Raw genomic sequence first — 24,367 nt, forward strand, 5'->3', positions numbered from 1 at the left:
GATAATAATAATTGTTTTGGGGGAAAGAAACTGGCGCATTATCTGTCTCGTATATCGTTGGACACCTGAACCGCGCCGTAAGGGAAGGGATAAAGGAGGGAGTGAAATAAGAAAGGGTGAAATATGTGCCGTAGTGGAGGGCTCCTGAATAATTTCTACCACCTGGGGATTATTATTATTAAAGTGCACTGACATCGCACAGCACACAGGCTCCTTGGCATTTTGCCTCCATAAAAACGCAGCCGCCGCGGTCGGGTTCGAGCCCGGAAACTCCGGATCAGTAGCCGAGCGCCCTAACTACTGAGCCTTTATGCAAAAGCCCCATCTCCTCTGTTTGCAGTAGTATACCTGGCAGCCAGCTCTTTCATAATAATAATAATAATTGGTTTTGTGCGAAAGGAAATGGCGCAGTATCTGTCTCATATATCGTTGGACACCTTAACCGCGCCGTAAGGGAAGGGGTAAAGGAGGGAGTGAAAGAAGAAAGGAAGAAATGTGCCGTAGTGGAGGGCTCCAGAACAATTTCGACCACATGGGGTTCTTTAACGTGCACTGACATCGCACAGCACACGGGCGCCTTAGCATTTTGCCTCCATAAAAACGCAGCCGCCGCGGTCGGGTTCGAACCTGGGAACTCCGAATCAGTAGCCGAGCGCCCTAACCACTGAGCATTTATGCAAAAGCCCCATCTCCTCTGTTTGCAGTAGTATACCTGGCAGTCAGCTCTTTCATAATAATAATAATGATTGGTTTTCGGGGAAAGGAAATGGCGCAGTATCTGTCTCATATATCGTTTGACACCTGAACCGCGCCGTAAGGAAAGGGATAAAGGAGGGAGTGAAAGAAGGAAGAGAGATGCCGTGGTGGAGGGCTCCCGAATAATTGCTACAAAATCCAGTTAATAATAATAATTGGTTTTTGGGGAAAGGAAATGACGCAGTATCTGCCTGACATATCGTTGGACACCTGAACCGCGCCGCAAGGGAAGGGGGAAATGAGGGAGTGAAAGAAGAAAGGAAGAAAGAGGTGCCGTAGTGGAGGGCTCCGGGATAATTTCGACCACCTGGGGATCTTTAACGTGCACTGACATCGCACAACACACGGGCGCCTAAGCGTTTTTCCTCCATAAAAACGCAGCCGCCGCGGTCGGGTTCGAACCCGGAAACTCCGGATGAGTAGTCGAGCGCCCTAACCACTGGGCCACCGCGGCGGGTCACAAAATCAAGTTCTGGTCCTGTTTTTGCGCCATGTCTGCGCCATACGGTCACTGGAAAACTTTGGCGGGAGCAAAACAAACTTATTATTGATGTTTCGCATCCGTCGGGGGAACGGTGTTTGCCGATATTCCGGGGTGGATGCAGCAGCAATGTCTTTCTGAAAGCTGCAAACGTACGGCCTGACACACTAGCGCAAGCTGGCTCACACGCTCTTTACACTGCCACAGAAGCAAAACGGGGTGCGAATATTGCAAATTCCAGATAGCCTGCGAACAGTACTAGCGATTCGATTCGCGCCACGTTTTTGCCGCTTCAAATATTTGAAACATTGGAAAATTATAGCTTTTCCAGCTACCCTGAACTCGCGGTCTGACAAACATTGCGGCGTTTCTCAACGGCGTCACCATTTTAGCATGGGCCATCTCGCGCTTGTCGCATGAATGAGCTTCCCTCGTCGGGCCGCTAGCCTGCACGCGGGAGAAGCGCCCGCCCAACCTATGCGCCGACGGCCAGGCTTGCGGATCGGAAAATGAAATTGAGCACAATGCACGCCTGCCGTGACGCACAGTCGACGGGTGGCTGCGAATGCTTGTATCGCTTTTCGGTCACTACGATAAGGGACCGCGGAAACGGGGCCTGCGGAAGATAGCGGAGGGAGCGCGGTACGAATGCGTTCCAGCGGCGCTTTCGTGGGTACCACAGTTACGCTGCCCAATTTTCGCGAATTTACAAACCATCTGCTTTACTTATTTAATAACCATGTGAGAGAAGAAAAAAAAAACGGATGATGGAAACACAGGTCCCGGAGCCAATGAACGCGCTTCTGAATCGCGTACAAGCGCTATAGCGGCGTAGTTTCGCTTTTGAACTCGCTTTCTGCGGCCGTGGAACTACATCCGTAAGCCAGCATAGAGAACTCTCGCCGCGCGTAAGCAAGCTGAGCGCAATTTGGGAAATATCACGAAAGTGTCGCCGACTGAAGCTGGCCGACGGTTTTGTCAATTCACGCTTGGAATATGATCGGATATGAGCGCTACTAGTACATTTGAACTATTTAAGGCAGTACTAAATATTATGTGCGGAATTTCACTATAAGATTGAAATCGGTCAAGCGCTGGTTCGTGCCGAGAGTAGAAAAAAAATCTGTTTATAACTATACACTGATTTCAGTTCAAATGCAACAGCATTTACGGTTACATATTCTTCAAAGAGGGCTCAAAAGGCGGTTGGGTGCCAGATAATTTGATGAATTGTGGACAATGAATTCCACTACGAAATAGCGGAGAAATAAACTGTATGTGATTGCACCTTCGATAGCGCCTTCGCATTCCCGAAGCTAGAACCATTAAAAAAAATAATGCATGTATACTTCAATTTCAAGCTCACAATTATTTTTCCATTCTGTTTTTCCTCTCGCTTGTTACAAGTATATGCTGAATGGAAATGGAATTGTTTTCGGCGCAACACGACGATGGCATGTGTGATTAGGCTTTACATTTTTTGCATATTACCACCTGACCTTGCTGCTCGAAAAGCCGAAATTTCACTACGCGGCCTTGTTTTGCATGTCGCGAGAGTACTGCAAGAGATCACAATTTCTTTCCTGCTACAGAAGCTGCATCATCTGCTACCAATGCTGCAAGGACAGCGCTGTCCGTCCCGCCACTGTTGCTGCTGCATTAGTCATTTCAGCTACGCTTTATGAACGAGACAGGGGGCAAATTGAGTGGGAGGGGGGAAGCGGTGCCCCCCCAAAAGCGATAAATTCCATATAGGAAAACAATGGTTCAAATGGGACCGCCTTGCCCAAACGCGCCCTCCAAAAGCGACCCATAAATCCGCTCCAGCAGACTTTTTTTTCTTTATCTACTTTCACGAATAAGGGGGAAAAAAGAGTTTCACGACTTTTTTAATTTATTTATGTACGCGTCTAATCACCCAGCGTCCAGATACGGTGAAGAGGGCGACGACGAGAACGGAGAAGCACGAGAAGTGGGGGGGGGGGGGGGGGGGTGCAGAAAAAGTGACGCCGATTTTCGCCAAACAGCAGCCTCCCCACAGACCTCTTCGCCTACTCCCATCTAGCCGATCCCGCTTACAAAGGCGGCAAGGCCGGTATGTGCCGCTTGCTTCGACTAGGGCTCCAAACGAAGGTCCGCCGACCTGAAACACTCGCATTGATGGCGAAATTGCAGCGTTCTCAATAAACCTCCCCAGAGGTCGCACATGTCTCTCTTGCGCGGCGGGAAAGCTGCGGCGGTCACTAGGACACAGCGCGTCTGTCCTGTGTCCACGGGACTCCTCAGCCGACGGAGCGGTCCAGTCACAGCTGCGGAGCGCCCTTGCTCATTAGGAAAAAGCTTGCCCACCGAGAGAAGGCAGCCGCTCCAGACAGGGCCCGTAATTCATGGCCCCGAAGGGTTCGCCATCCTTCGGGTCCTCCGAAAAGCCAGCGCGCAGAGAAAGGAGGGAACCGAGTAACGAGAGAGGAGCGCGCGCTGGAGAAGGCGGCGCCCTAGACGACGGCGGCGAAGAACGGAACATGGCGGCGGCGGCAGAGACGGTGGGCGAGGGAAGCGCGCAAGCGGCGGCGGAAAACCCGTTCGGACGACCTTGGAACGCCAAAAAAATAACGCCACACTCGGCTGGCTCCGCTGGTGCACGCACGCACGCACGCACATGAGAACTCGCGCGGCTGCGCAGTATTATGCGCGGCATGCGCACTAGCGTGTGTGTGTGTGTGTGTGTGTGCATGCCTCCCCCCCTTTCTCTCGAGGATAGTCGGATGCGGCCCAGCCGATAAACACGCGGTCAAGAGCCGTTACAGCGAATGCCCCCGCGGCACACCACGCTGCTCGAGGCGCCACCAGGCATGATGGGGGCCGCGGCAAGCGTCGAGCAGCGCGACAAACGCAACGACGTGACGCGGGCACCGGACCTCGGCTGGGTCACGCGGGGGGCCGCAAACCGACTCCTGAGAATAATCGGCCGGAAAAGTGGTTGTATGAGTGACCAAATGACAGTGTTACATATGGCTTACGCCTCGGAAGCTACAAGCCGCAGGCCTCCAGAACAAGTAACCTAATGTCGGCGAACGCAAAGTAAAGAGGTCAAGCCAAGTAGTCACGCGGTTCCTACGTGGTTTCAATGGGAGGGAGACCACGTGGGAGGACGTAGAGACGAAGCTATCGAAAGACAGAAGGCCGCCTTAGGCGCAGAGCCGCCCGAAGCCGGAAACGCCAGGTGACATCACCCGAGGCAACGCCGAAGAATGTGTAGGAAAGAGCGAGATAGAAAGAAAGAAAATGAAAACGAGGTATATGTAGCAAACACGCATCGGCAGGCGAAGGTACCCAAGTCCGTGGGAAGAGACCGTGAAAAAACAATCACCTCTCATCAGATACGTATTCCCAGGCGGCCCTACCCTGCACTCCGCCGAGCCTCGGCGAACGGTCTACGAGGCACGGCTCCCATGCTGCGCCCGCACTGTCTCTGCATACACTCGTGTCTCCGCGAAACGCAACAGCCCCTTCCCGTGCGCCACTTGAGGGGGCAAGAAAACAAAAGTGGAAATTTATTTTTACAGCCAGCCGCACATCGGCTCTGCCCTCCCTCTGCGGGAGCAGCCAGGCGGAACCAGCGCTCCTCGCTCCGACGTCGGCGCATTGTCACCCGAGGCGGACGAGGAATTTCAATTACAATGACAATACCGAAACTCGCGGCGAAAGCAACCAGCTGCGGTCAACTTGGCAATGCGTCCGCGCACACTACCGGCTGTCGGGAGTTCTTTTGCAACACGCTGTCGTGTACGCCGTTGAAACACTTCCAAAATACAATCGAAATCCCTCATAGAAGGCGGGGGTGGGGGGTTCGTGTGTTGCACCCAACAACTCATTCACTGCTGCGCACCTCGGCTGCTGGAAAATTGAGCTCTCAATCGCGGGGAGGTGTCCGTCAGAAGGATTCGTTAACGCGCTGTAGCGGCTACGCTTATTCGATGCCGTGCCACGCCCCTCAACGCCCGTTCATAGCCGCAATACAATAAACAGCGGTGGTGCAGCGGTCCTGTACGCTACAACAGCGGGATGACTGTGCACATACCATACCCGGCCTGACAGAGCATTTCAAACGAAGAACGTTACGTTTGCAACAGCTAGCCAGCGTTCAATGTAGTTATCCTGAGTGTTCGTTTAATAGACCAATGTTAAGCAACTGCAATAAATTCATGCGCGGAGGTTCATTTACTAGTTAGCCACCCTGCTTAATAGGCTGAAGTGACAGATAAGGCCACCGGAGGTCGTTTAGATTGCTATCAGCGCAGTTTAGTGAGGAGGTCTTGGTAAAAAAATGGCCAGGCTTAGCTTGGTTAAGCCAAGAATGCGTTGCATATCTCGATGGAGTTCCGTGCTGCTCCGTTGACTCGATAGGCTATTGACTCGATCGCCATTGAAACTGCCCGTGTAGCAACGCTCGATCGCCTTTGAGTCGATAGACTATCGGTTCGATCGAGGGCCCTCGAAATGCCCGTGTGACAGGGGTATAAGACTGTCCCGGCGAAGGAGCGCAGCTCTTTTATACATATGCCGTGACTTCAATCATAGCGCAGCGCCCCTAGCGGGAGGAGCGGGAGTCAGGTGGTGGCTGCGGCCGCGCGAGTTGGGGCCCAGCTTTTTCTCCGTGACGTCACGCGCCGGCGCAGCGCCCCTAGCGGGAGGAGCGGGAGCCAGGTGGTGGCTGCGGCCGCGCGAGTTGGGGCCCAGCTTTTCCTCCGGCTGTCGTGACATCACGTCACGTGGTTTGGTGGCTGCCCGGCCGCGCCCAAGGGCTGAACTGAGTGATTGGAATATGCAACGCATAAAAGTTGATCCGAAGTATTGACACCTGCAGCTCGCAACGCGCGCACTTACACTGGCTGAATCTCATGCGTCACGCGTGGGAACTGCGACCTATCACCACATTCCGGAAGACGGGCGACGCCGGCAGCAACCACGCGCCGACGATGACAGCGACCACACAAGCACGCCTGCTTCGTGAGCTAGGAACCTCACCGCTCACCGGTGCCAAGGCGCTGTGCGGCCAGACAGCGTACTCACCCGTAAGTCCTTGAAGAAGATGGTGCTGCGCGCCCAGTCGACCTGAGCGAAGAGTGACTGGTCGATCACCTTGCACATGAGTTCGAACAGGTCCACCTCGCACTGGTTGTACGTCTGGTTCTGAAGCAGGCCGAAGAGCTGCGTCTGCCATTCCTTGTCGTCCAGCATGTTCTTCTGGAACTCTCGAACCAGCGCCGGGACCTTGGCATCGTCGCCGGCCACCAGGGGGCCAGGCTCGTACGCCGCTGGGAACGGCTTCGGCGGCGACGAAGGGCCCTGCGACCCCGTGCTATGTCACCCATACATACGCCACAGACCAAGGCCTGGGACACTGGCCAGAAAGGACTGAATCATCAGTCCAGGCTTGCGCCGCCTCACTGCGCGTCGGGATTATGTGTGCAACCGGCATGCACTAAAAGCCTAACACGCAGAAACGTTACCAAGTATACAAGATGCCACTGTACTTATCTCGGCTCGCATATGATGGGCAACTACGCATGTCCCGCTCGCAAGATAGCACGGCCCGCATGTTGACAGGAGGTAAATATGTGTGCATCAGCTAAGGCTGCGCTTAAGCGACCTACCATTATAGAAGGCCCTGCTAAAAATGCTGGCTTTGCATAAATGAGGACAGCCAAAGACATGGCCGATGTTTTAAGGCGTCCAAAGTGAAAAACATTACTTCGGTCACTGCCGGTTGTCCCACTTCTTTCAGCCCAATTGGTACATGGAAATAAATCGTGTAGATTCTGAGCAGCCAGGAAAAGTGCGTTACCGAGTCGTTTTTCCTGTCATGTGCAGTCAAGCAGCGGCGCACAAATTACGCCATCGGAGACCGACCGCAGTTACCAGTTTGCAGTCCAATTCCCTGCCATGTAGGAACTCAACTAATGGCGACCTTCCTTTTTTCTGCAGGAAGCGCTATGATCCCACCAACTGGCAAGAGAAAGCGACTTGCAGCATGGTTTTGAAACACGCAGAGTGCGATTCGCTCAATGTGCAGCTTCAGTGTATGCAGCCTTTGGCCATAATACAGCGCAACCAGCGAACAACTCTTGACAAGGTTAAAAAGAACAGAATTTTTTCCCCCCAACGGTCGAACTGCCGCCTGCATGCAGTACCTTTCACGATGCGATGTGTACTGCCCAGATCACTTGTAAAGCACAAAGGTCACGCTTCGTTAATTGTGCAACATACTGTGTCTTAGCCTAAAGTAGCCAGGCAATTCAGTTGACTTCTCAGCTGTATAGTGGTGCCCTTACAGCCCCCCCTAAAAATTGAAAGGGTTCTCCTACCTTACATACATTTAGAGCTTAAGGTGCTTTGCCATAAGTGCTTGGCTACACAGCGAACAAACCCCGTTGGCAGGTCTTAATCTTGGCAAAGACAGTACCTGCACAAAACATTGCATTGCAGGTGGCTGAAACTGAGCTGAACTGCACTGTTTCGTGGATCAAATTGCTCCCTTCAGAATTTCACATAATTGCCTGGATCAAATTGCTTGCTTCGAAATTTGTTAAAATGCCGCACATAAAAGTTTTGGTGGTCCCTCATGATGCGCCCCCTGAGCTTGCAGCTGTCAACGCCCGATTACAAGAGTTGGCAGTGCGGGTGGCTCAGCGCTCGCCAACACAAATGAGCATGCGTCAGCCATGGTGGTCAAAGGTGAATTTCCAAACAATTACACTGCCCATGGTTCTCAGCTGCGCAACACAAAGAGCTGTAAGCCAGTCGAATGCTCAGGGAACGTCTGAAACGACAAGGGCGATTTTCAGCACAGCGAGCAGGAGCACCGTGTCGTTCCACCAGTTCAGCTGCCGTGGTCAGACGCAGCCCAAACGTGTCCCTCTGAGGGGCACTACCCTCTTGTGGCGGGAAGACATGTGCTCCTGGCCACCGCTAGAGGTCGCCACAAACCTAGGGTGCCTCAATTCCTAGGGTGCCTCAATTCCAGCGCCGCCGTTCAGGGTGTAGACAGGTTAAGCGACGCCGCCATATTGAATCACAACTGGCCTCTCCCATGTACCGCGAAATGCTTGACTGGTAGCCCAGTGTAGCTCTCGCTGCAAAAGGCCGTTCAAGTTAAAGCACTTTGAAGCGCGCCGAGAGCATGAACGGTGCCGTTACAAACGCTAGCGCCGCTGATCCCGTGTGATTCAATATGGCGGCGCCGCCCGGCGGCGCTGGCATCGAGGCACCCTAGACGTGCCGACTGCCCCCTGCGTTTAGTTGGATGGGGCTGTAAGACAGACAAACAGGGAGGGGTGTGCTCGATGTTTTCGGTATACAGAGAGAGGCCTTCGTGTGGCCTTCGAATCGACACACTAGCGAGGAGCCCGACTTGAGCGACGGGCCGTTCGCGACCCTTATCAGTGCGCGTCTCATGGGGCCAGGATGTAGGAAGGGCCGGCCCGGCGGGCAGCCCGGGACCAGCGCACCTGCGTGAGCCATGCCGGCGTGGGCGGCGCCTGCGGCGGGGCTGTCTTGTCCGGCTGGGCCGCGGCTGCCGCCGCCGCCGCCGCCGCAGCGTAGTGGCTCTGTTGCGTGGCGGCCGAGGGCGGCGGGGGCCCCTGCTGCTGCTGCTGCTGTTGCTGCTGCTGCTGCTGCGCTTGGTGCTGCTGCTGCTGCTGTTGCGTGGGGTGGGGCTGGGGCACCAGAGCCATGGGCTGGCCCACGAGTGCTGCCAGCGGCGACGGCGACGAGTCCGGCGAGCTCGTCGAGGAGCTAAGCTGCGGAATCTGGATCTCCTGCTTGATGGGCCCGCCGGGCTCTGGCGAGTACAGTCCCGGGGAGGAGACGGACGCCGACGGGGGCAGCGCGTAGTGCACGCCCGCCGAGCCCACGGCCAGCGGCCCGCCGGCACCCGACGCCTCGGAGCCGCCGGCCGAACTGCACTGGGACAGGGCGAGCTGCTTCTGGCGCAGCATCTGCAGCTTCCGGGCCCGGTCCCGCTTGTACATGGGGCCGAACTTGTTGCGGCCGCCCCGCATGCGGTCGGCTCGAACCGCTGCGCAGAGAGAGAGAGGAGAGAGAGAGAGAGAGAGAGAGAGAGAGAGAGAGAGAGAGAGAGAGAAGACGGATTAGAACAGCAGCGACCACGACGCAGGCTACACGACAGATGCCAAACACCCGCCATGGCGCCGGTACAGCCTCTCTCACAGATATCCACGCTAACAACGAGCAGTGTTGGCGGTAACACGTGACAAGTAACGGCGTTACCGGTACCGCGTTAATTTTTTTCGGCAACTTAGTAACGTACGCGTTATCATTTCGGAACTGTAACTGGTAACGTACTTACGTTAGCATTTTTGGTTACGAGGTGTCACGTTGCTACTTCCTTATTCGAATATCCCCCCATCTGAGACCTCTTTCAAAAAAAAAATAATCTGTACACCTGTACTTGACGACACACCCAACTAAAAAAGGAAGACAGAATACCCACGAAGAAAGAAACACGTGCACGAACACGCATTCACACACTTGCCTTCACCTTCCTCCCCTTCCCGAACCACTCACACACACAACTCTCTAAAGAGTTGAAACGTGCCGAGCATTTTGGAACATCACATTTTTCAGAATTACCTTAAATTTGTTGAGAGTTCAGCGATGTTTTCTTTCTGAATTTAGAATTGATGTTGAACTGTAATTTTGTGTCTAATGTCACATTCAGAAAATAACTTCACCATGTGCCACAGAGTTATTAGAACCCATCACTTGTAACTCTAGAGGCAACTCTAGACCACCATAGCATTGCTAAGCTCCTGCACATATCTGCAAATTATTCTCGTTAAATGAGGATTTCGAATAAAAACCGTTGTTTGGGCTAGAAGTTTTATATAAAATATGAGCTTTATAAAATTGTTATCGGGAGTTCGTGCAGCTAAGACGCACTGATTAAAATTTATGGCCATGAAGTAACGCAAAATAACGTGCGGTACTTATTTTCGGTAACGGTAACGCTCTACCGTTTCTTGTAGCCAACGTAGGGCGGTAATGCGTTCCTTTTTATTTAGGGTAACGAGCAACGTATTTAGTTACTTTTTTTTTCTGGTCACGCCTACAACGTCTGGGCACTGCTAAGTCGCGACCAAATGCGTCGCTTCCAATGGAATCGGTCCCTACATGTTAAAACGCGTGTCAGTAGAAATGTGACGCGGTTAGAAAAATCGCAGCCGGGTGGGGAAGGGGGGGGGGGGGGGGGGTGCAGAGAAAATGTACAAACAAATCAAGCGTGGAGCACAGCACCATACTGGTGTGGATGTGAACAATAAACGCCTCGGTCATGCCGCCGTCAATCTGCAACAGGTGCGATATTTAATGCGCCATATTACGCAGTGCGCCGGTCTGGACACCAGGGGTGCTGCGTGAGGTGGATGGAGCCCGCATGCATGCAGTGGGACATGGTTCGGCACGATAGTACTAAATGCGGGGGCTTTCGATTCGAGATCTACCTCTGCATACAGAATTCAAAAATCCGCGTCGCGCGGTAATTCCGACCACCAAAGACTCGAAATGGGCGGTCGACTGAAGACTATAGAGTGATGGAGTGCCACACTACGGCGTGCCTTAAGATCAACTGCGTCGCTAAGGCACGTAAGAACCAAATGAACATTCATCACCACCGAAAAAGGTCACACAGACGACCCCACCGTCCTCCTTGCCGCGGAGAGGCTACTGTTACTCTGCATTGGAAGTGGTGTCTTCTGCTGACTACCAGAGATAGCAGCGTGACCAGCAAACGTATTGGACAGGAATCATCAATCAACAGCGCAGTAATTGGGCACACCTCCGTTGCAAGAAAGCCGACGTGGCACCACGCGTTAGTTTTAGCAAGTTGGACGCGTCGTAAGCGACCAGGCTATCCAAAGAATAAGGAACGCAAAACTTGGCTTGAGTTCATGAGGAAGAACTCTAGCTCGGTTCCAGCGCTCACACGTGCCAACGAGAGAAGGAAATGCAGCCGCGCAGGAACAAGGAAAGCAACCTGCAGTGGCGACAGAGGAAGTGGCACAAGGAACCGACCAATATGCCTTCGATCGCATTACTCCTCGAGTAACATAACAGCCTTTATTACGCGAAAAACACGAGACGCTGGCAGCTGAGGTGGCACGAAGCCGCGCTTTCTCGAAATCATTCTTTACTCGAGAACAGCGCACGAGGGCGGCAGCGGAAAAAAATAGCAATTCTCGCTCAGCTCGCGCGTCTACCGCGACGCACAACTCGGCTCATGACCGCACCGGGGACGCAACCAAAGCCGTCGCAGAGTTCGGCCGCACGGCTCTCTGCGCGCCGCAAAAGCCGACGGTGGCGGCCGGCGCGCGACCCGTAGCTGCATGCGCCGCCGCCGCCGCCGTCGTCGCATCTAATTCGGCGCGGCGCCAAATTGACACCGCGGCGGAGGGAAGGCTGCCGCCACATTCCGCAGCGTTCGTGCACACTGGCCCGCTTCCTTCCGCCGCTCCGCTTGGAGCGCGCACCACCAACCACCACTGCTTGGGGGTCTACTCGGGTGCAAAGTGTCCTCACCCTCCCGGCTACGGTCGTTCCCTACAGCTCACAACAACGTGTCCCGACACAAGCGCCGCCACCCGGTGCGGCACGTCCCGTAACCGCCGGTCGATGCTCTCTCGTCGCACGATGATGACGCGTCAGAAATGAAGCGCAAAAGCAGAGACGCACAGTAGCGTGCGCCAACACACAGCCCCGAATAACGAGGCGCGTACGTACAACCCCCGTAGCCGGAAGCGCCGACAGAAGCGGCACTTCGGAATGAAGAGGACCATCCAGAGGAGAGGCAGGTATGCCGACTATGCGTAATCAGTGCACCTCGCCCGCAGAGCTGCATACCACAGCCACCACACCACCGAAGGAGGGACGCGCTTTAATAAACCTTGTCACACAGTTCGCGCTCAAGCTGCTGCTCGCTGGTGCCAAATGATCCCCGCCTTTTGGGAGCACTGACAGACGCTACTGCCGGTCTCAATGTGGGCACCGCACAGTAATGCGGCCGAAAATGGGGAGATTACAACCGCGTTCACGTTCGTTTGAGCACTGGACTGTGCCAAAACCAGGAACGAACATAGCGACCGCTGACGTGCAAGCCGGGCAGGACGAATAACTAGACGCGCATGAGGACGCTTTCCTGGCCATTTTCCAACTGCGCGCGGAGTTCTTTGACCACCGCCCTGGGTAAATCTTGATCGAGCGCCTAACGTCCATGACCTCAAAGCCGGTGATCGCTTTCTTAGTCTTCACTGCACTCAAGTCCCGACCAGGAGCAGATCTGTGGGCAGCAAGAGCGTTTCGGAAGTATAGCATACCAGCGAAGACATTTGTGCAGCAAGTGAAGCAGAATCGTCCATGAAAACAGCCCTGCTATGAATGCGTCCAGCAAACTGCACTGGAAGACTGCTACGCTCTTCCGGCGGTCAAGGTCGCTTTCGGTTTATTGTTTGTTCTTTTCTCGGAGGGCACATCCTGGCCCCGGCTGCCCGGAACACATTTTCTAGCTCCGCGGCGGCAAATGCGTGTCCCACTCGCCGATCTGGATCGCGAGTTTCGCTGGTCGCTTCGGAGCAACTCGCCTCGCGGCGGAGCGCTCTCTAGCCTCTCACCCGCCGAGCAGAGGCGGATTTAGCCGGCGCTGTCACTTCTGGAATGGCCAGGCTGCGTTTGGCCACGTTTTCAGCGTTGCTGGAGACATCGCCGGTGAATTCTGGGCATCGGCTCACACTTCTGCCAGCGTCGTCAGACAGATTACTAGTTACGTTTCTCGCCCCGATTAATTCCCAAAGCGGTTGACTGAGCCCGGTCAATGGCGCCAGCAATGATGACGAAATACATGATCCCTGAGGTGTTTATTTAAAAAAAAATGCTACTTGCGTCGACTCACAGACGGTTGGAAGGCCATAGCAGGACACGTTCTCATTCCCGGTGTCATTCCGTGGCTGTCGTTGGCCACTGGGTATAGCAAAATGCGGCGCACCACACAAGCTAAGTGCAAGATGCGCCTGAATTGTGTCATCATCGCTGGTCACCGTCGAGCGAAAATGTGCGGACGGAAGCCAGGCGCTGCTGGTCGCTGGTCGTTCCGAATTGGATAGTCCTGTGGTAGATTATGGTTTATGGGGGTTTAACGTCCCAAAACGATCGAGGCTACGAGGGGCACCGTAGTGTAGGGCTCCGGAAATTTGGACCACCTGGTGTTCTTAAGTGCACTGACATCGCACAGTACACGGGCCTCTATCACTTCGCCTCCATCGACATTCGACCGCCGCCGCCGGGATCGAACCGGCATCTTTCTGGTCAACGGCCCAGCGCCATGACCACTGAGCCACCGCGGCGGCCTCTGCGGTAGATTCGGTCACTATGGCGCGGATTCGGCGCCCTGCTGCCCATGGACCAGTCGAATTCGCCGTTAGGAAGAGCCGATCGAACACGAGCGAACTGCGGTGCAAAAACAAGAAGATTTACTCGGGTTCCGAAAGAGCGAGGCGCAAACATGACGACCCAAGCAGAGCAGACACCACATTGACGCAGAAATAAAGAGCGTTTCGCCCACACATGTCGCAAAACATTAAAGCTTCGCAGCTGGAACGGGACAAGGTCAGGTGCGACAAAGTGTGTCGCGCAGCAACGTCCCAACCTCGCTCTTTTTAAAACACACACACACACACACACACACACACACACACACACACACACACACACACACACACACACACACACACACACACACACACGCACGCACGCACGCGCAAGCACACACACACACGCGCGCGCACGCACACACACACACACACGCGCGCGCACGCACGCACACACACACACACACACACACACACACACACACACACACACACACACACACACACACACACACACACACACACACACACACACACACACACACACACACACACGTGCAACATGAAGTCCTCATTTCGCTGCGCGCAGCCGCCACAGATACGGGCTAGTGTGGCAGACACGCCAAGCAGAATGTGGGTTGGATAATGCGTAAATATTGAAAATAATGCCAGGGAAACTCAAAAGCGGAATGCGAAACCGAGCGGCTATCGAATTCAGGACCGAAAATCTCCCGCCAGACGATCGCGCCGTACACGGGTATAAGCTGCACTGCCGTCCACACACGGTGTAAAGATAACATGGCGACATAAGAGACGCGGAAAGAGGATGAGAAAGAAAAAACAGAAATACGGAGGCTACAAAGTGAAAACAGGTCGCAAAAGTGGACCGATAAAGCGAGCACAAGGGACACTGCCGGCACAAACAATGCAGTTCGTTCAGGATGTGCAACGGCCGACGACGCTAGAGCCCCATATCCATCCATTCCCTCTTTGCTGGAAGGTCACGTCAGTTTCCACCTCTCCGAGACCGTAATAATAAAAAAAGATGTCTTTTAAACTTCCCGTATACAAGTCTAGCTCCCTTAAGCAGTTATGTTTCCCACTGCACAAGATTCGGTGCTCCACCAGCCGCCGGTAGCGAACCTGTGAAATGGCAGCCGTATTCCAGTTCACACCTTTGCTTCTGCTTTTCGTGCGGTTAATACCAACCGCCAGCGGGGGCCGTGATTACTGTCTCAAAAAAAACCCCAAGGTTCCAGGACAGCGCTTCCCACTGTGACCGGTGGTAGATGAGTCGCAACTGCAAGAACTGGATCCACAGCACACAGGCCGTTTACGCAGAAAGAGCACCCAAGTGCGAGTCATTCGAACTGGCAGCGGAAAAGGCGTGTGCACAAGCACGTGCAGACTGCCACTCAGTTTGTAAATTGAAAACGCTTAAGAGTACACTGTTAACCAATCATCGGAAAGCAATCATGAACGCGCTTCCCTTCTCCAGGGCAGCGAATCGTGGAGGGCGAGGGAGAAAAGCCACTCTCTCAATGCACGGATTTGCGCCAGTTAAGTCGGAACGCGACCCGCGGGATGAACCACGCCAGGAGGAGCCGCTCAGTCGTACAACCGAGGGCGAAATGACCTCAATTAAACGCGCTGCACGACCGGTAAGCGGAGCTCAAAAACGCAGTGGCAGGAAGTTCCTCTCACCTTCCAGAGGTTTTTAGCGCATGGGAATGCATATGGAGCCACTCTGCGTGGGCCAGAAACAAACCCTCCTGGGCTGTGAAGTTTTGACCGAGGCTGCACCTCATACTGAACCACCTGTATGATTCCAAAGACACATTCGCCTCTTTACAATGGGCAGCGGCGTCCGCAAGAAAAGACCGAGATAACTAGCGACAAGCGAGGTTTAGCAGAGGACCACTTACAGCCGAACGCCGCCACTCCTTGGGCCCTAAAGCAGCAGTCCCCCCCCAGCCCCTTTTCTGTTTTACTTTTATGTGCAACACGCACCACCGAATCTATTTATAAAGCAAGCTTCCCTCCCGCCGCCGACTTCGTTGGTGTCGTCACTCAAAGCATCACACCAAAACCGGCGCCTCACTTGTCGATCGGTGAGACACAAAATGACGGAAATGCCTCTCCACTTCTCTTGGCAGCAGAAACCGGCCTGCTCGCTGTGCTCAGGCCGCCACCGAATCGAGATGAGGAAAACGGAAGCACGAGACTAGGCGTGGGCACGCGACCGACGATACCGTCGGGTGAATCACCGATTAGTCACTGCAGACACACACCACGCCGTGCAGAGCAGCGCTTTGTCCAGAGGACGCACCCCTCGCCTCTTTCAAACCACCGGCGTGTTTGCACGAGAGTAACGGCAGGGAGTAATCACGTTAGGCCCGCGAGAACTCCACCTGTCGCACGTCGAACACCACCTTTCCGGCAGTGACCATAACAGGGCGTGCGGACACTGCCCAGCGCGGGGAAAGCAACGCGCAGCGCGGCTCGGAGCTACCGACAGCGTCCGACTTGTCGCTAGCGCCCCGTGGGATCAAACGCGGCCACCGGGCATAGCGCGCCATTCCCGAAAGGGCGCGCGGTGAAAGTGATGAGGCGCCAGGGGACGGCGGCGGAAGGCCCCCAGCACCGAGCCGGCGCACAATGGGGGTGGCCGCTTTCCACACGCGCACGCCAGAGCCCCGGCGACGGATGGACAAGAGCCGGACGCGCTCGGACGGCGGCAGACCTTGACCGACTCGGGACGAAGCGGACAGCCTGGCGAGCGCCGCGCGCATGAAGGGGACCGGGGCGCACGCGGACGCCATTCACGCGCCGCGCACACAAGGCTACACAAAAGGCGCGCTTCGACACACAACACGAGAGAAAAGCAGGGAGCAGGGCACGGTACACAATGCGCCCCCGGGGCCAGCTCGCCGGCAATGCCATTGTCTCGCAATTAAAACAGCCCGCGCTGGTCCCCGCTGGGGGCGATCACGCCCGCACGGGGTCCGACTTCGGTGCTGCTGTGGGCGGAAAGACAGACGGCAGCCAGAACTTCGCTCCTGCACTGCGATTGCGCGGCGCCGAGGCACAGTTAAGAAGAAAGGGTCCGAGTCGCAACATGGGGGGTGAGACCAAGGGCCACTGACGAAACTCGCATTGCGATTGGCCTCGCGCGTGGTCAGCGTCCCTTTCCGAGCTTAAAATTCAACTCCGCCAGGCATTATTTCACTACAAGGTAAAAATGTAAACGAGCACACGGCACGTAGTAAATCGGCACCAACTAAACAATCACCTGTCACACAAGGGCGACAACGAGTAGCCAGAAGAAAAAAATATATATTCTACCCCCCCCCCCCCCCCCCCCCCGAAAAGTGAAAAAAAAAAAAAATCATGGGACACCTGCTCTGTGCTGCCTCCTCTGTTCCTTCTACCTGTCATCATGCAGGTAAGGGATGCCTGTAACACGACATAAGGAATGGTGGCAGATGACAGGAACTACCCATTCAATGTCCACTGCCGTTTCGCACACAAGGAACGGAATTTAACCCCGCCTCAAGCTAAACGGCGCAGTGGTAAAATAAAAAAAATAAAACTACCTCCTCATGACGGCAGACGCAAGCACGCGCCACTGTAAGCAATGAAATGTGTGCCACAGTCGGACGGAGCAAGCGCAAGTGCCGAACAGAAGCCGAAAGCGGCTCGCAGGCCTGGGCCCGTGTCGTGCATCCCTCTCGCTTACTGTACGCACACATCTGCGACAGGCCATGCAGACAGCGCCCTGCGAGCCACGAAAGCGCGTCGAGGGGCAAGCGCAATGGCGGGCCACTTCTTGGAAGAGCATCGGGGGTGCTCATCACGAGACGCCGTGCACCGGTCGTCACGCTCCGCCGGGCCCGCATCGGGGAATCAAGCGGCAGGAGCCCGCATTTGGTTGAGCGGAACGTCGCAATATCGGGAAGCCCACTAAGATGAGCACATGGTGTATGCCAACCGTACCACCGAGAACCGGCTAGTCGAAGAGTTCCAGAATAGGGGACTCTTTCGTTCAGGGGATCGAGATTGACGCCACGGTCAGGGCAAAATAACACGAAATTCAGAAATGGCTGCCAGTTGCAAACGCCTCTAGCGCTGTGCACCACGGCAATGCCCTGAAGTATAGTTGTGGAACCACAGGTGACCACACGAAAAGAGCAACTGTAACCCAAACGGCGCGGAATGGGTTGTGAAATGCCTTCCGACGCCTGTTCGCTTCGGCTTGTGCGTGGGCACGCACTGTGCGGGCCTTGCACAACCTGCCAGTGTCTTGACGGCCTCCCAGCTCTCGAGCACGTCGTGCAGTCCTCGTGCAGCACCAAACCCTGTTCACGCAGGCTGTCCCATAGCGTTTCAGAGTGAACTGTACGAAGCCAGCCGGCCACCGAGAGTCTACTGAGCCCGTCGCGAGCTTCAATGATTGTCGTTCGATCGAGCGCCGTCAATGTTGGATGCAGCTTTCGTGTAAGAATATATTTCTCTTGCAACGCGTTCTACACTCACCTGCGCTTACTGAGCCCGGCCCCTAACATGTGGCGCATTTTGTGACTGCATATCGAGCATGCGCCGTTGGGTTGCCATACGGATAAGTAATATACATTTTGCCAGCTGCAACGAGCCAAAAACAGCTGACCGTCATGTAGAAAGCTGCTTGGTGTCATTTATTGCTATTTTTATGATAAGTTAGAAGAAAAATCCCACACATAGAATGGAATTCACGACCTTGACGACAAACATTCCGTTTTAAAGCCGGGTGGCGCTTCAAGCGGCGAACGCAGTTCATCTGCATTCAGCCCTTATTAATAACTCCTTTGCTGTGGCTGACAGTTTTTCAGCGCAACGGCACAGAGCCAAAGGAAAGAAAAAGGGCGAACACAGCGCTGACTGACACAGCTTGAATCGAGAATACCAACTAGCCCAAGAACTAACCTTTTGCTCTATGCCTGCCGCAAGAACACAGCTTTCAAATGTGACAAGGACTCCGAACCGTATTACCTCACAGCGCAGCCGCCTGCCATCAGCGCTTTTGCTACGAGACAAAAAAAAAAGCAGGTAACTGGGGGCCATAAAAGGCTAAGGATTACCTTTTGATTCATTCTTTTATTGACCAGTCGTCAAACGCCAGCCGTTCATTCATCCGCACTCTGCTTTCACCGCGAGTTCGATCCAGAGGTTATTAGTGGCGACAGAAGGCGCTCCAGCTATCCACGGCACACACGACCCGCGGCAGCGTATACAAAGTAGCCGACGCAGTGAACTGTGACACGGATCACCGACACGGCGACGGAGGCACGTCAGGGGCCCCGCGCAGCCACGTGATCGACCGGCGCGCGTAGCGATGCTCAGCTGCCGCTGTCGTCGAGAGCGCCACCGACGACTCGCGGGTGGTTAGAAGACGGCGAGCGCGCACGTCGCCATCCCAGGCGTCGTCCCCGTCGCTGGCGGCGATGCACGACCCCTGCGCCACGAAACGTTGCCAAAACGAGCCAACCACCGCCGCAGCAGCCTCCTCCCCCTTTCCTTTTCGTGCCCGCCGGCGCAACGCCATGGTAATAGGGGCCCCGTTGCGACACGCGCAGTTGCATCGGGGCGGCTGCCCGCATTCGCTGCACGGAAAGTGACGCAACTGAACGGTTCAAAGACACTGCACACACACGTCGGCGCGCAGACGACGCACGTTGCAGGGGCGACGCGACTCCGAAGCGCGATTCCCCCCCACCGCGCGCAAGCGAGAGAGAGAGAGAGTTGCAGATCGCGCCCATTAGACTGCGCTTTGCATTACCTCGGCTTCCACGTAAGAACGACGCTGGTCAAGCAGACGGGCGCCTACAAACGGCGCCGCCAGCAAGAGCACGCGACAGTCGGCTTGCAAAAGCCGCCGCGAACGAGACCCGAACATCTGCCCCAGAGGGGCGACGGAGGAGGTTCCATCACGTCTGCGCGTGCGCTCGCGAAGCGGGAGCCCACAAAGTCGCGACAGAGGCGCTGCCCGCATGACTGGTTATAGGCCACAACCGTTTGTCATGCCCTCGCAACTATACGCCTCCCGTCGCATGTCATAACCTCCGCGGGCTCAGTTCGACAAAAATGCATCGTATACATTCCCGCCAGTCCGTAGACACAGATCTCTTCCACGTGAGCCCAAACGTTACCGGGACCCCATGGCAAATTGTACAGATCAGCTCAAATGTTCATTACAATACATTGAAAATGCCGCACCGCAGGTAGTGTCCACTTCAGTGCACACAAGGCGTTATTTTTTGGATTACGCAGAACAAGGTTGGTAGGCCTGATGTTCAGAAACCCAGTTTGATAAACTTGAAAAGCAAATCTGAAGCCGTGTTTTTGAATACGCACACATCTGAGTGGCTCAGCTGACAATGGCGTTAGGCTGCTAAGGCCAACGTCGCGGGGTCAAAAACCCGGTTGTGGCGACTTTATATCAGCCGACGGGAAATTCAGAAGCGCCCGCGTTATGCCAGTGCACGTTAGGGAGCCCAGGTGATTGAAATTATCCGAAGTCTTCCAATACGGTGTCCCTCATAGGTTGAGTTGCTTTCGGAAGTTAAACCCCATAAAACCAAAACCGACTCGCCATGGGGAACCTGCGCTGCCAAGGTGGCACTGCAATTGTTCCATTCGGTGACTCAAAACTGCTTTTGTCAGCCGCTTGGGCCACTGCAAACGCGAGAACACATTCTGCGCGATTAGATACCCGCGTTTGGCTGACAGCATTCACTGCCTAGCTTCTCTCGGCGTAGCCCAGATAGCTGACGCACGGCACGGGCGCCTTCGACAGAGCGCGGAGGCTCACGCCAATAAGCGCCTGAAGGTGGCGCGGAAAAGTACCAATAGTACTACCCAAAACAACTTGCTCTTCTCGCTAGGTAGTGTGTTATGGCGCTGCAATCGGCACCGCAAACTTCAGCGCAAGTTCCCCATAGATCCGTCGTTGCGCGTAGAACCACATTCCTAAACGTTGAGCAAGCGCACTCATTCAAACCGAAGCAATCGCGACTTTCATAGACAGGCCCTAAGTGCGTTCAACGAACAAGTGAAGCCACAGCATGCACGCCTGTCGAGCTGTAGGCGATGCCGAGTGAAGGACCCGATGCTCGGGCCATTTCGTGCCGTTTAACAGGGCACCCGATACAAGGGGCCAAAAACAGCGAACAATGGTTGGAATGAAACGCCAAACCAGCACGAACGAGCGCGGCGTTGCATTAGCGCTGAATCGATTGATTTACGATTCTGTCAGGCTCGCACCCATCGCCATCATCTCGAGCCATCATCGCCAGAGCTCGAACCAGCACACCGCGCCTGGCCGCTGTTCTGCGTGCAGCCCGCTATACTGCGCGGTGTTTTGTACAGCCATTCTGACGCGGCTCTATACAGGCACTGAATGGTACACAGCCATTTTCGCGCGACAGGGGCAGTATCAAATTTACTATACTCCACCAATGTAACTATACAGCCAATACGCAAAATTCTATATTACTAGAACTGTGGACTCAGTGGCGTTAAGCAGGCTTCATTCTACCTATCAACCACGAAGGTATATGTTGCGACCACTGCGCACACAAAACAGAGGAAAACGTTGTCTGGCGAATACTATATGGCACCACGAAGCGCCGCGCTGAATCTTGTACATTTCGCCATTTGCTACGTTCTAGGTGCAGTTTACTTGTTCATATATCATTGAACCCGCTGTCCATGGGACTACACAGCCGGGTTATTTCCTTTCGATGGGCCCCGTTCACGCGAACAGCGCGAATGCCCAGCCGACTGGACCGGTCACGGGCCCTGTTCATTTTCCTGCGTGTGAACGCAAGACAATAACAACAACCCCGCGCAGTGTGACAGAGAGGGAGAGAGTTGCGCCGTTCCTGTGCCGGCCCCCTCCATCGAGTCGGCCGCGTAGTCATGGTCCGCTAGGCGCTCCTGTACAGGTACACGTCCGCTTCCCTTCCCCGCCATCGTGGCCGTGCGTGGTGAACGACGGCGCGCGTTGGCGCGTCCCCTCCTCCCTGCGTTCACCCAGGATCTCCCACACGTGCAACGCCCACGGGAACCCAGGCGCGCAAGAATGCCAAGCCTCTCCGCCGCACTCTGCTGCCGAAAAGGCCCCCCGAGCAGCGCTGCGCCGGCAAGAAGGCGACGACCACCTTAGCGGTGGTGCTCACGCAGCGGGGATCTTAACAAGGCGGCGGGCGGTCAGCGAAGTCAGCTGTGAATACCTAGAACGTATCCGCGCGTAATGATGGACGTCACATGCTGACGCTGCCGCGCGACAGCTATGCGCGAGAGGCAGAACAGCAGCGCCACTAGCAAGCCACCCCAGGAATCTCGTTACGTCACGTGTCTCGTAGGAAGTCACTACATCACATGCCACTGTGCAGAGCGTAGAGAGCTGGCGTTATTTAGTTTGAGGACGGATGCAGCGAAAGCGAACTATGAAGACGCCGTCACTGAATCCATATTTCTTATCTTTATGTACACCCAGAAATAAAATAATTGAAAACGGCACACAGGCGCGGCAATTGTCTTTACAATCGTTGCAGGTCCCGACCGCCAACCAAAACGATCTCTGACGTCCACTGACTTCGTAACCGAAGTGCACGTTAACGACGATACGTCAGCCCCACCGGGTGTAACAAACGAAGGACCGAGGAAGGAAAGCGACGACAGCCGCGCGCCCACAGAATTCCCCAGCTGGTTCGCGCGCCGCGGCGGCAGCAATTGACCGGCGATAGATACGTCGGGCGCAGAAAACCCGAAGCAGGCACGCAGCTACGAAAACAAGTTATCCAGATCGGCGGCCGCGAAGTAGAGGGGAAGGCAAAGAACCAGAAGGAAAAGAATAAAAATACAGCAAGTCCAGCCCATGGATCATCGGCAAGAAGGAGGAAAGTTTTCCGCGCCGCTGCGTGACCCGTGCTCCAGAGTGGCGGTCTCGGCTCGTAAGACCCAAAAGCGCAAGAAATAAAGAGCACAACAGGGAGTAGCGAGCGATGGCCAGAGAGCGAGCGAAGCAATAGAGGCAGCGAAAGAACGCAACAAGCTATAAAAAAGCACGCACACACAGCGGACAAAGAAAACAGAAAGATCGCGGGGGAGAAAGAAAGGAGCGAGCCCTTCCAAGTTCATTCTCTCCGCTTAGCGACGTAGCCGCCCGAGTGGTGCTTGCATGCCGCGCGGCTGCTGCCTCTGCCGAGACAATTAACGGTCGTCGCACACTCGTCACGTGACTGCCATCCGAGGGGAAGAAGAAAATAAAGCCACCAGAGGAGACGCGAGAACGGCACAGAAGAAGCGCCGAGGAGAGCGCTCCAAGGAAAGAAGATGGCGTCGGCGGCGGCGTAGCGCGCATGCGCCGCACGTCGAGCGACCTTGAAAGTGTGTAACGCCAAGCGAAAGCGAACGGGACAACCTGGCCGTAGGAAGGAGCCCGGAGTGGCAGCGGCGAGGGGACGAGCGCCACGCGCGTGTAAGCACGGCGCTCCAAGCGAGACGGCTGTGGCCCGCCAAGCGAGACACACGCGGCACGGGGCCCTCCTGGCGAGTCCGCGCGGATAACAGCCGCGCAATTACATTTCGGTACTTTACGTCACAGGCCCGAGGAACGGACACAAGGCGCGACGAAAGGGACCAATCGAAACAACGCGCGCGGGGTTTTTCAAAACGACCGCCGTCGAACGTACGCGGCGGCAACTCTCGGAGCCCTGCACGTGTGCAGAAACAGCACAGCGTGTGAACGCCGTGCCTGCGGCTGCAAAGGATATCGGAAGACAATGCGTTTTAATGCCTAGGCGGTGGGGAGACTCTCTGCGAGGGATGGCGAAGATGGGCAAAAGAAAAAGGTGCGCTGAGAAGACGGCATCATTCCGCAGTGCGTCCGTTCTGTGCCACAAATAGTGGTGATGAAGCTAGAAATTCTTGAAGCCCTTACACGGCTGACGAGCCTAGCCACCTCCAGTGGAATCGCAACGAATCACACAAGTCAATGCAACCAATGTAAACATAGCAGAAATTGCATATCAAGCATAGTTCAGAAAACGTGTGCACCTCCTATATGGCGTAAATAATCGAGGATCTGCTCGCTCTACTACGAATGTAGATGCCTCTGTGGAAATATGGAAGAAACAAAAGAGTCAACAGGAGACGCGGACGTCCCACGACGACTTGCGGCCCGAGGTTTTCCACCATCCTGTTTGCAACCTGCCCCGTCGAGGATCGCTTATCTCTCTTTCAATTCCTGTGCCTCGATACTAACGCGGGGCGGGCGTACGAGGTTGCGGCCGGGCTGCGGCACCGTACGCACGGCAGAACGGAAACCGCGAGGGAGGATCGCCCGGCAGCGTACAGCAGACCGCCAGGCCTCGGCTTCCGCCGCCGCCGCCTCCGACCCAGTGACCCGCGCGTGCGAAGCACAGCTACGCCGGCGGCGTTCCACTTTCTCCCCGCAGCACAGCCGCAGCTGCGCACGCGAGTGTGTTCGCTCGCGACGGGACAGCGGCGCCAACAACAAGCCCAGATGGGGAAAGTTACGACGAATCCCACGAGAGGGCGAAAGGTCCGAACGGGCCCGAGCTGCGTGCGGGGGCGCGTACTTTGCCGGTTGCATTCACCAAACTCGCAAGAGTCAAGTAGCAGCAGT

General features: G+C 55.3%; 1 protein-coding gene across 1 annotated transcript in view; it reads right to left on the reverse strand.

Annotated features, from left to right (window-relative positions):
• Positions 1 to 24,367, reverse strand: part of ftz-f1 (ftz transcription factor 1) — a 303,218-nt gene that overhangs the window by 53,474 nt on the left and 225,377 nt on the right. Inside the window, exons 3-4 of the mRNA XM_077648558.1 lie at positions 8,749 to 9,317; positions 6,311 to 6,586 (exon numbers count right to left, since the gene is read on the reverse strand). Of these exons, the coding sequence (XP_077504684.1) occupies positions 6,311 to 6,586; positions 8,749 to 9,317 (845 nt within the window). The remainder of the gene's footprint in view (positions 1 to 6,310; positions 6,587 to 8,748; positions 9,318 to 24,367) is intronic.

Source organism: Amblyomma americanum, chromosome 1 (genome assembly GCF_052857255.1).
Source record: "Amblyomma americanum isolate KBUSLIRL-KWMA chromosome 1, ASM5285725v1, whole genome shotgun sequence".
Lineage (NCBI taxonomy): Eukaryota > Metazoa > Arthropoda > Arachnida > Ixodida > Ixodidae > Amblyomma > Amblyomma americanum.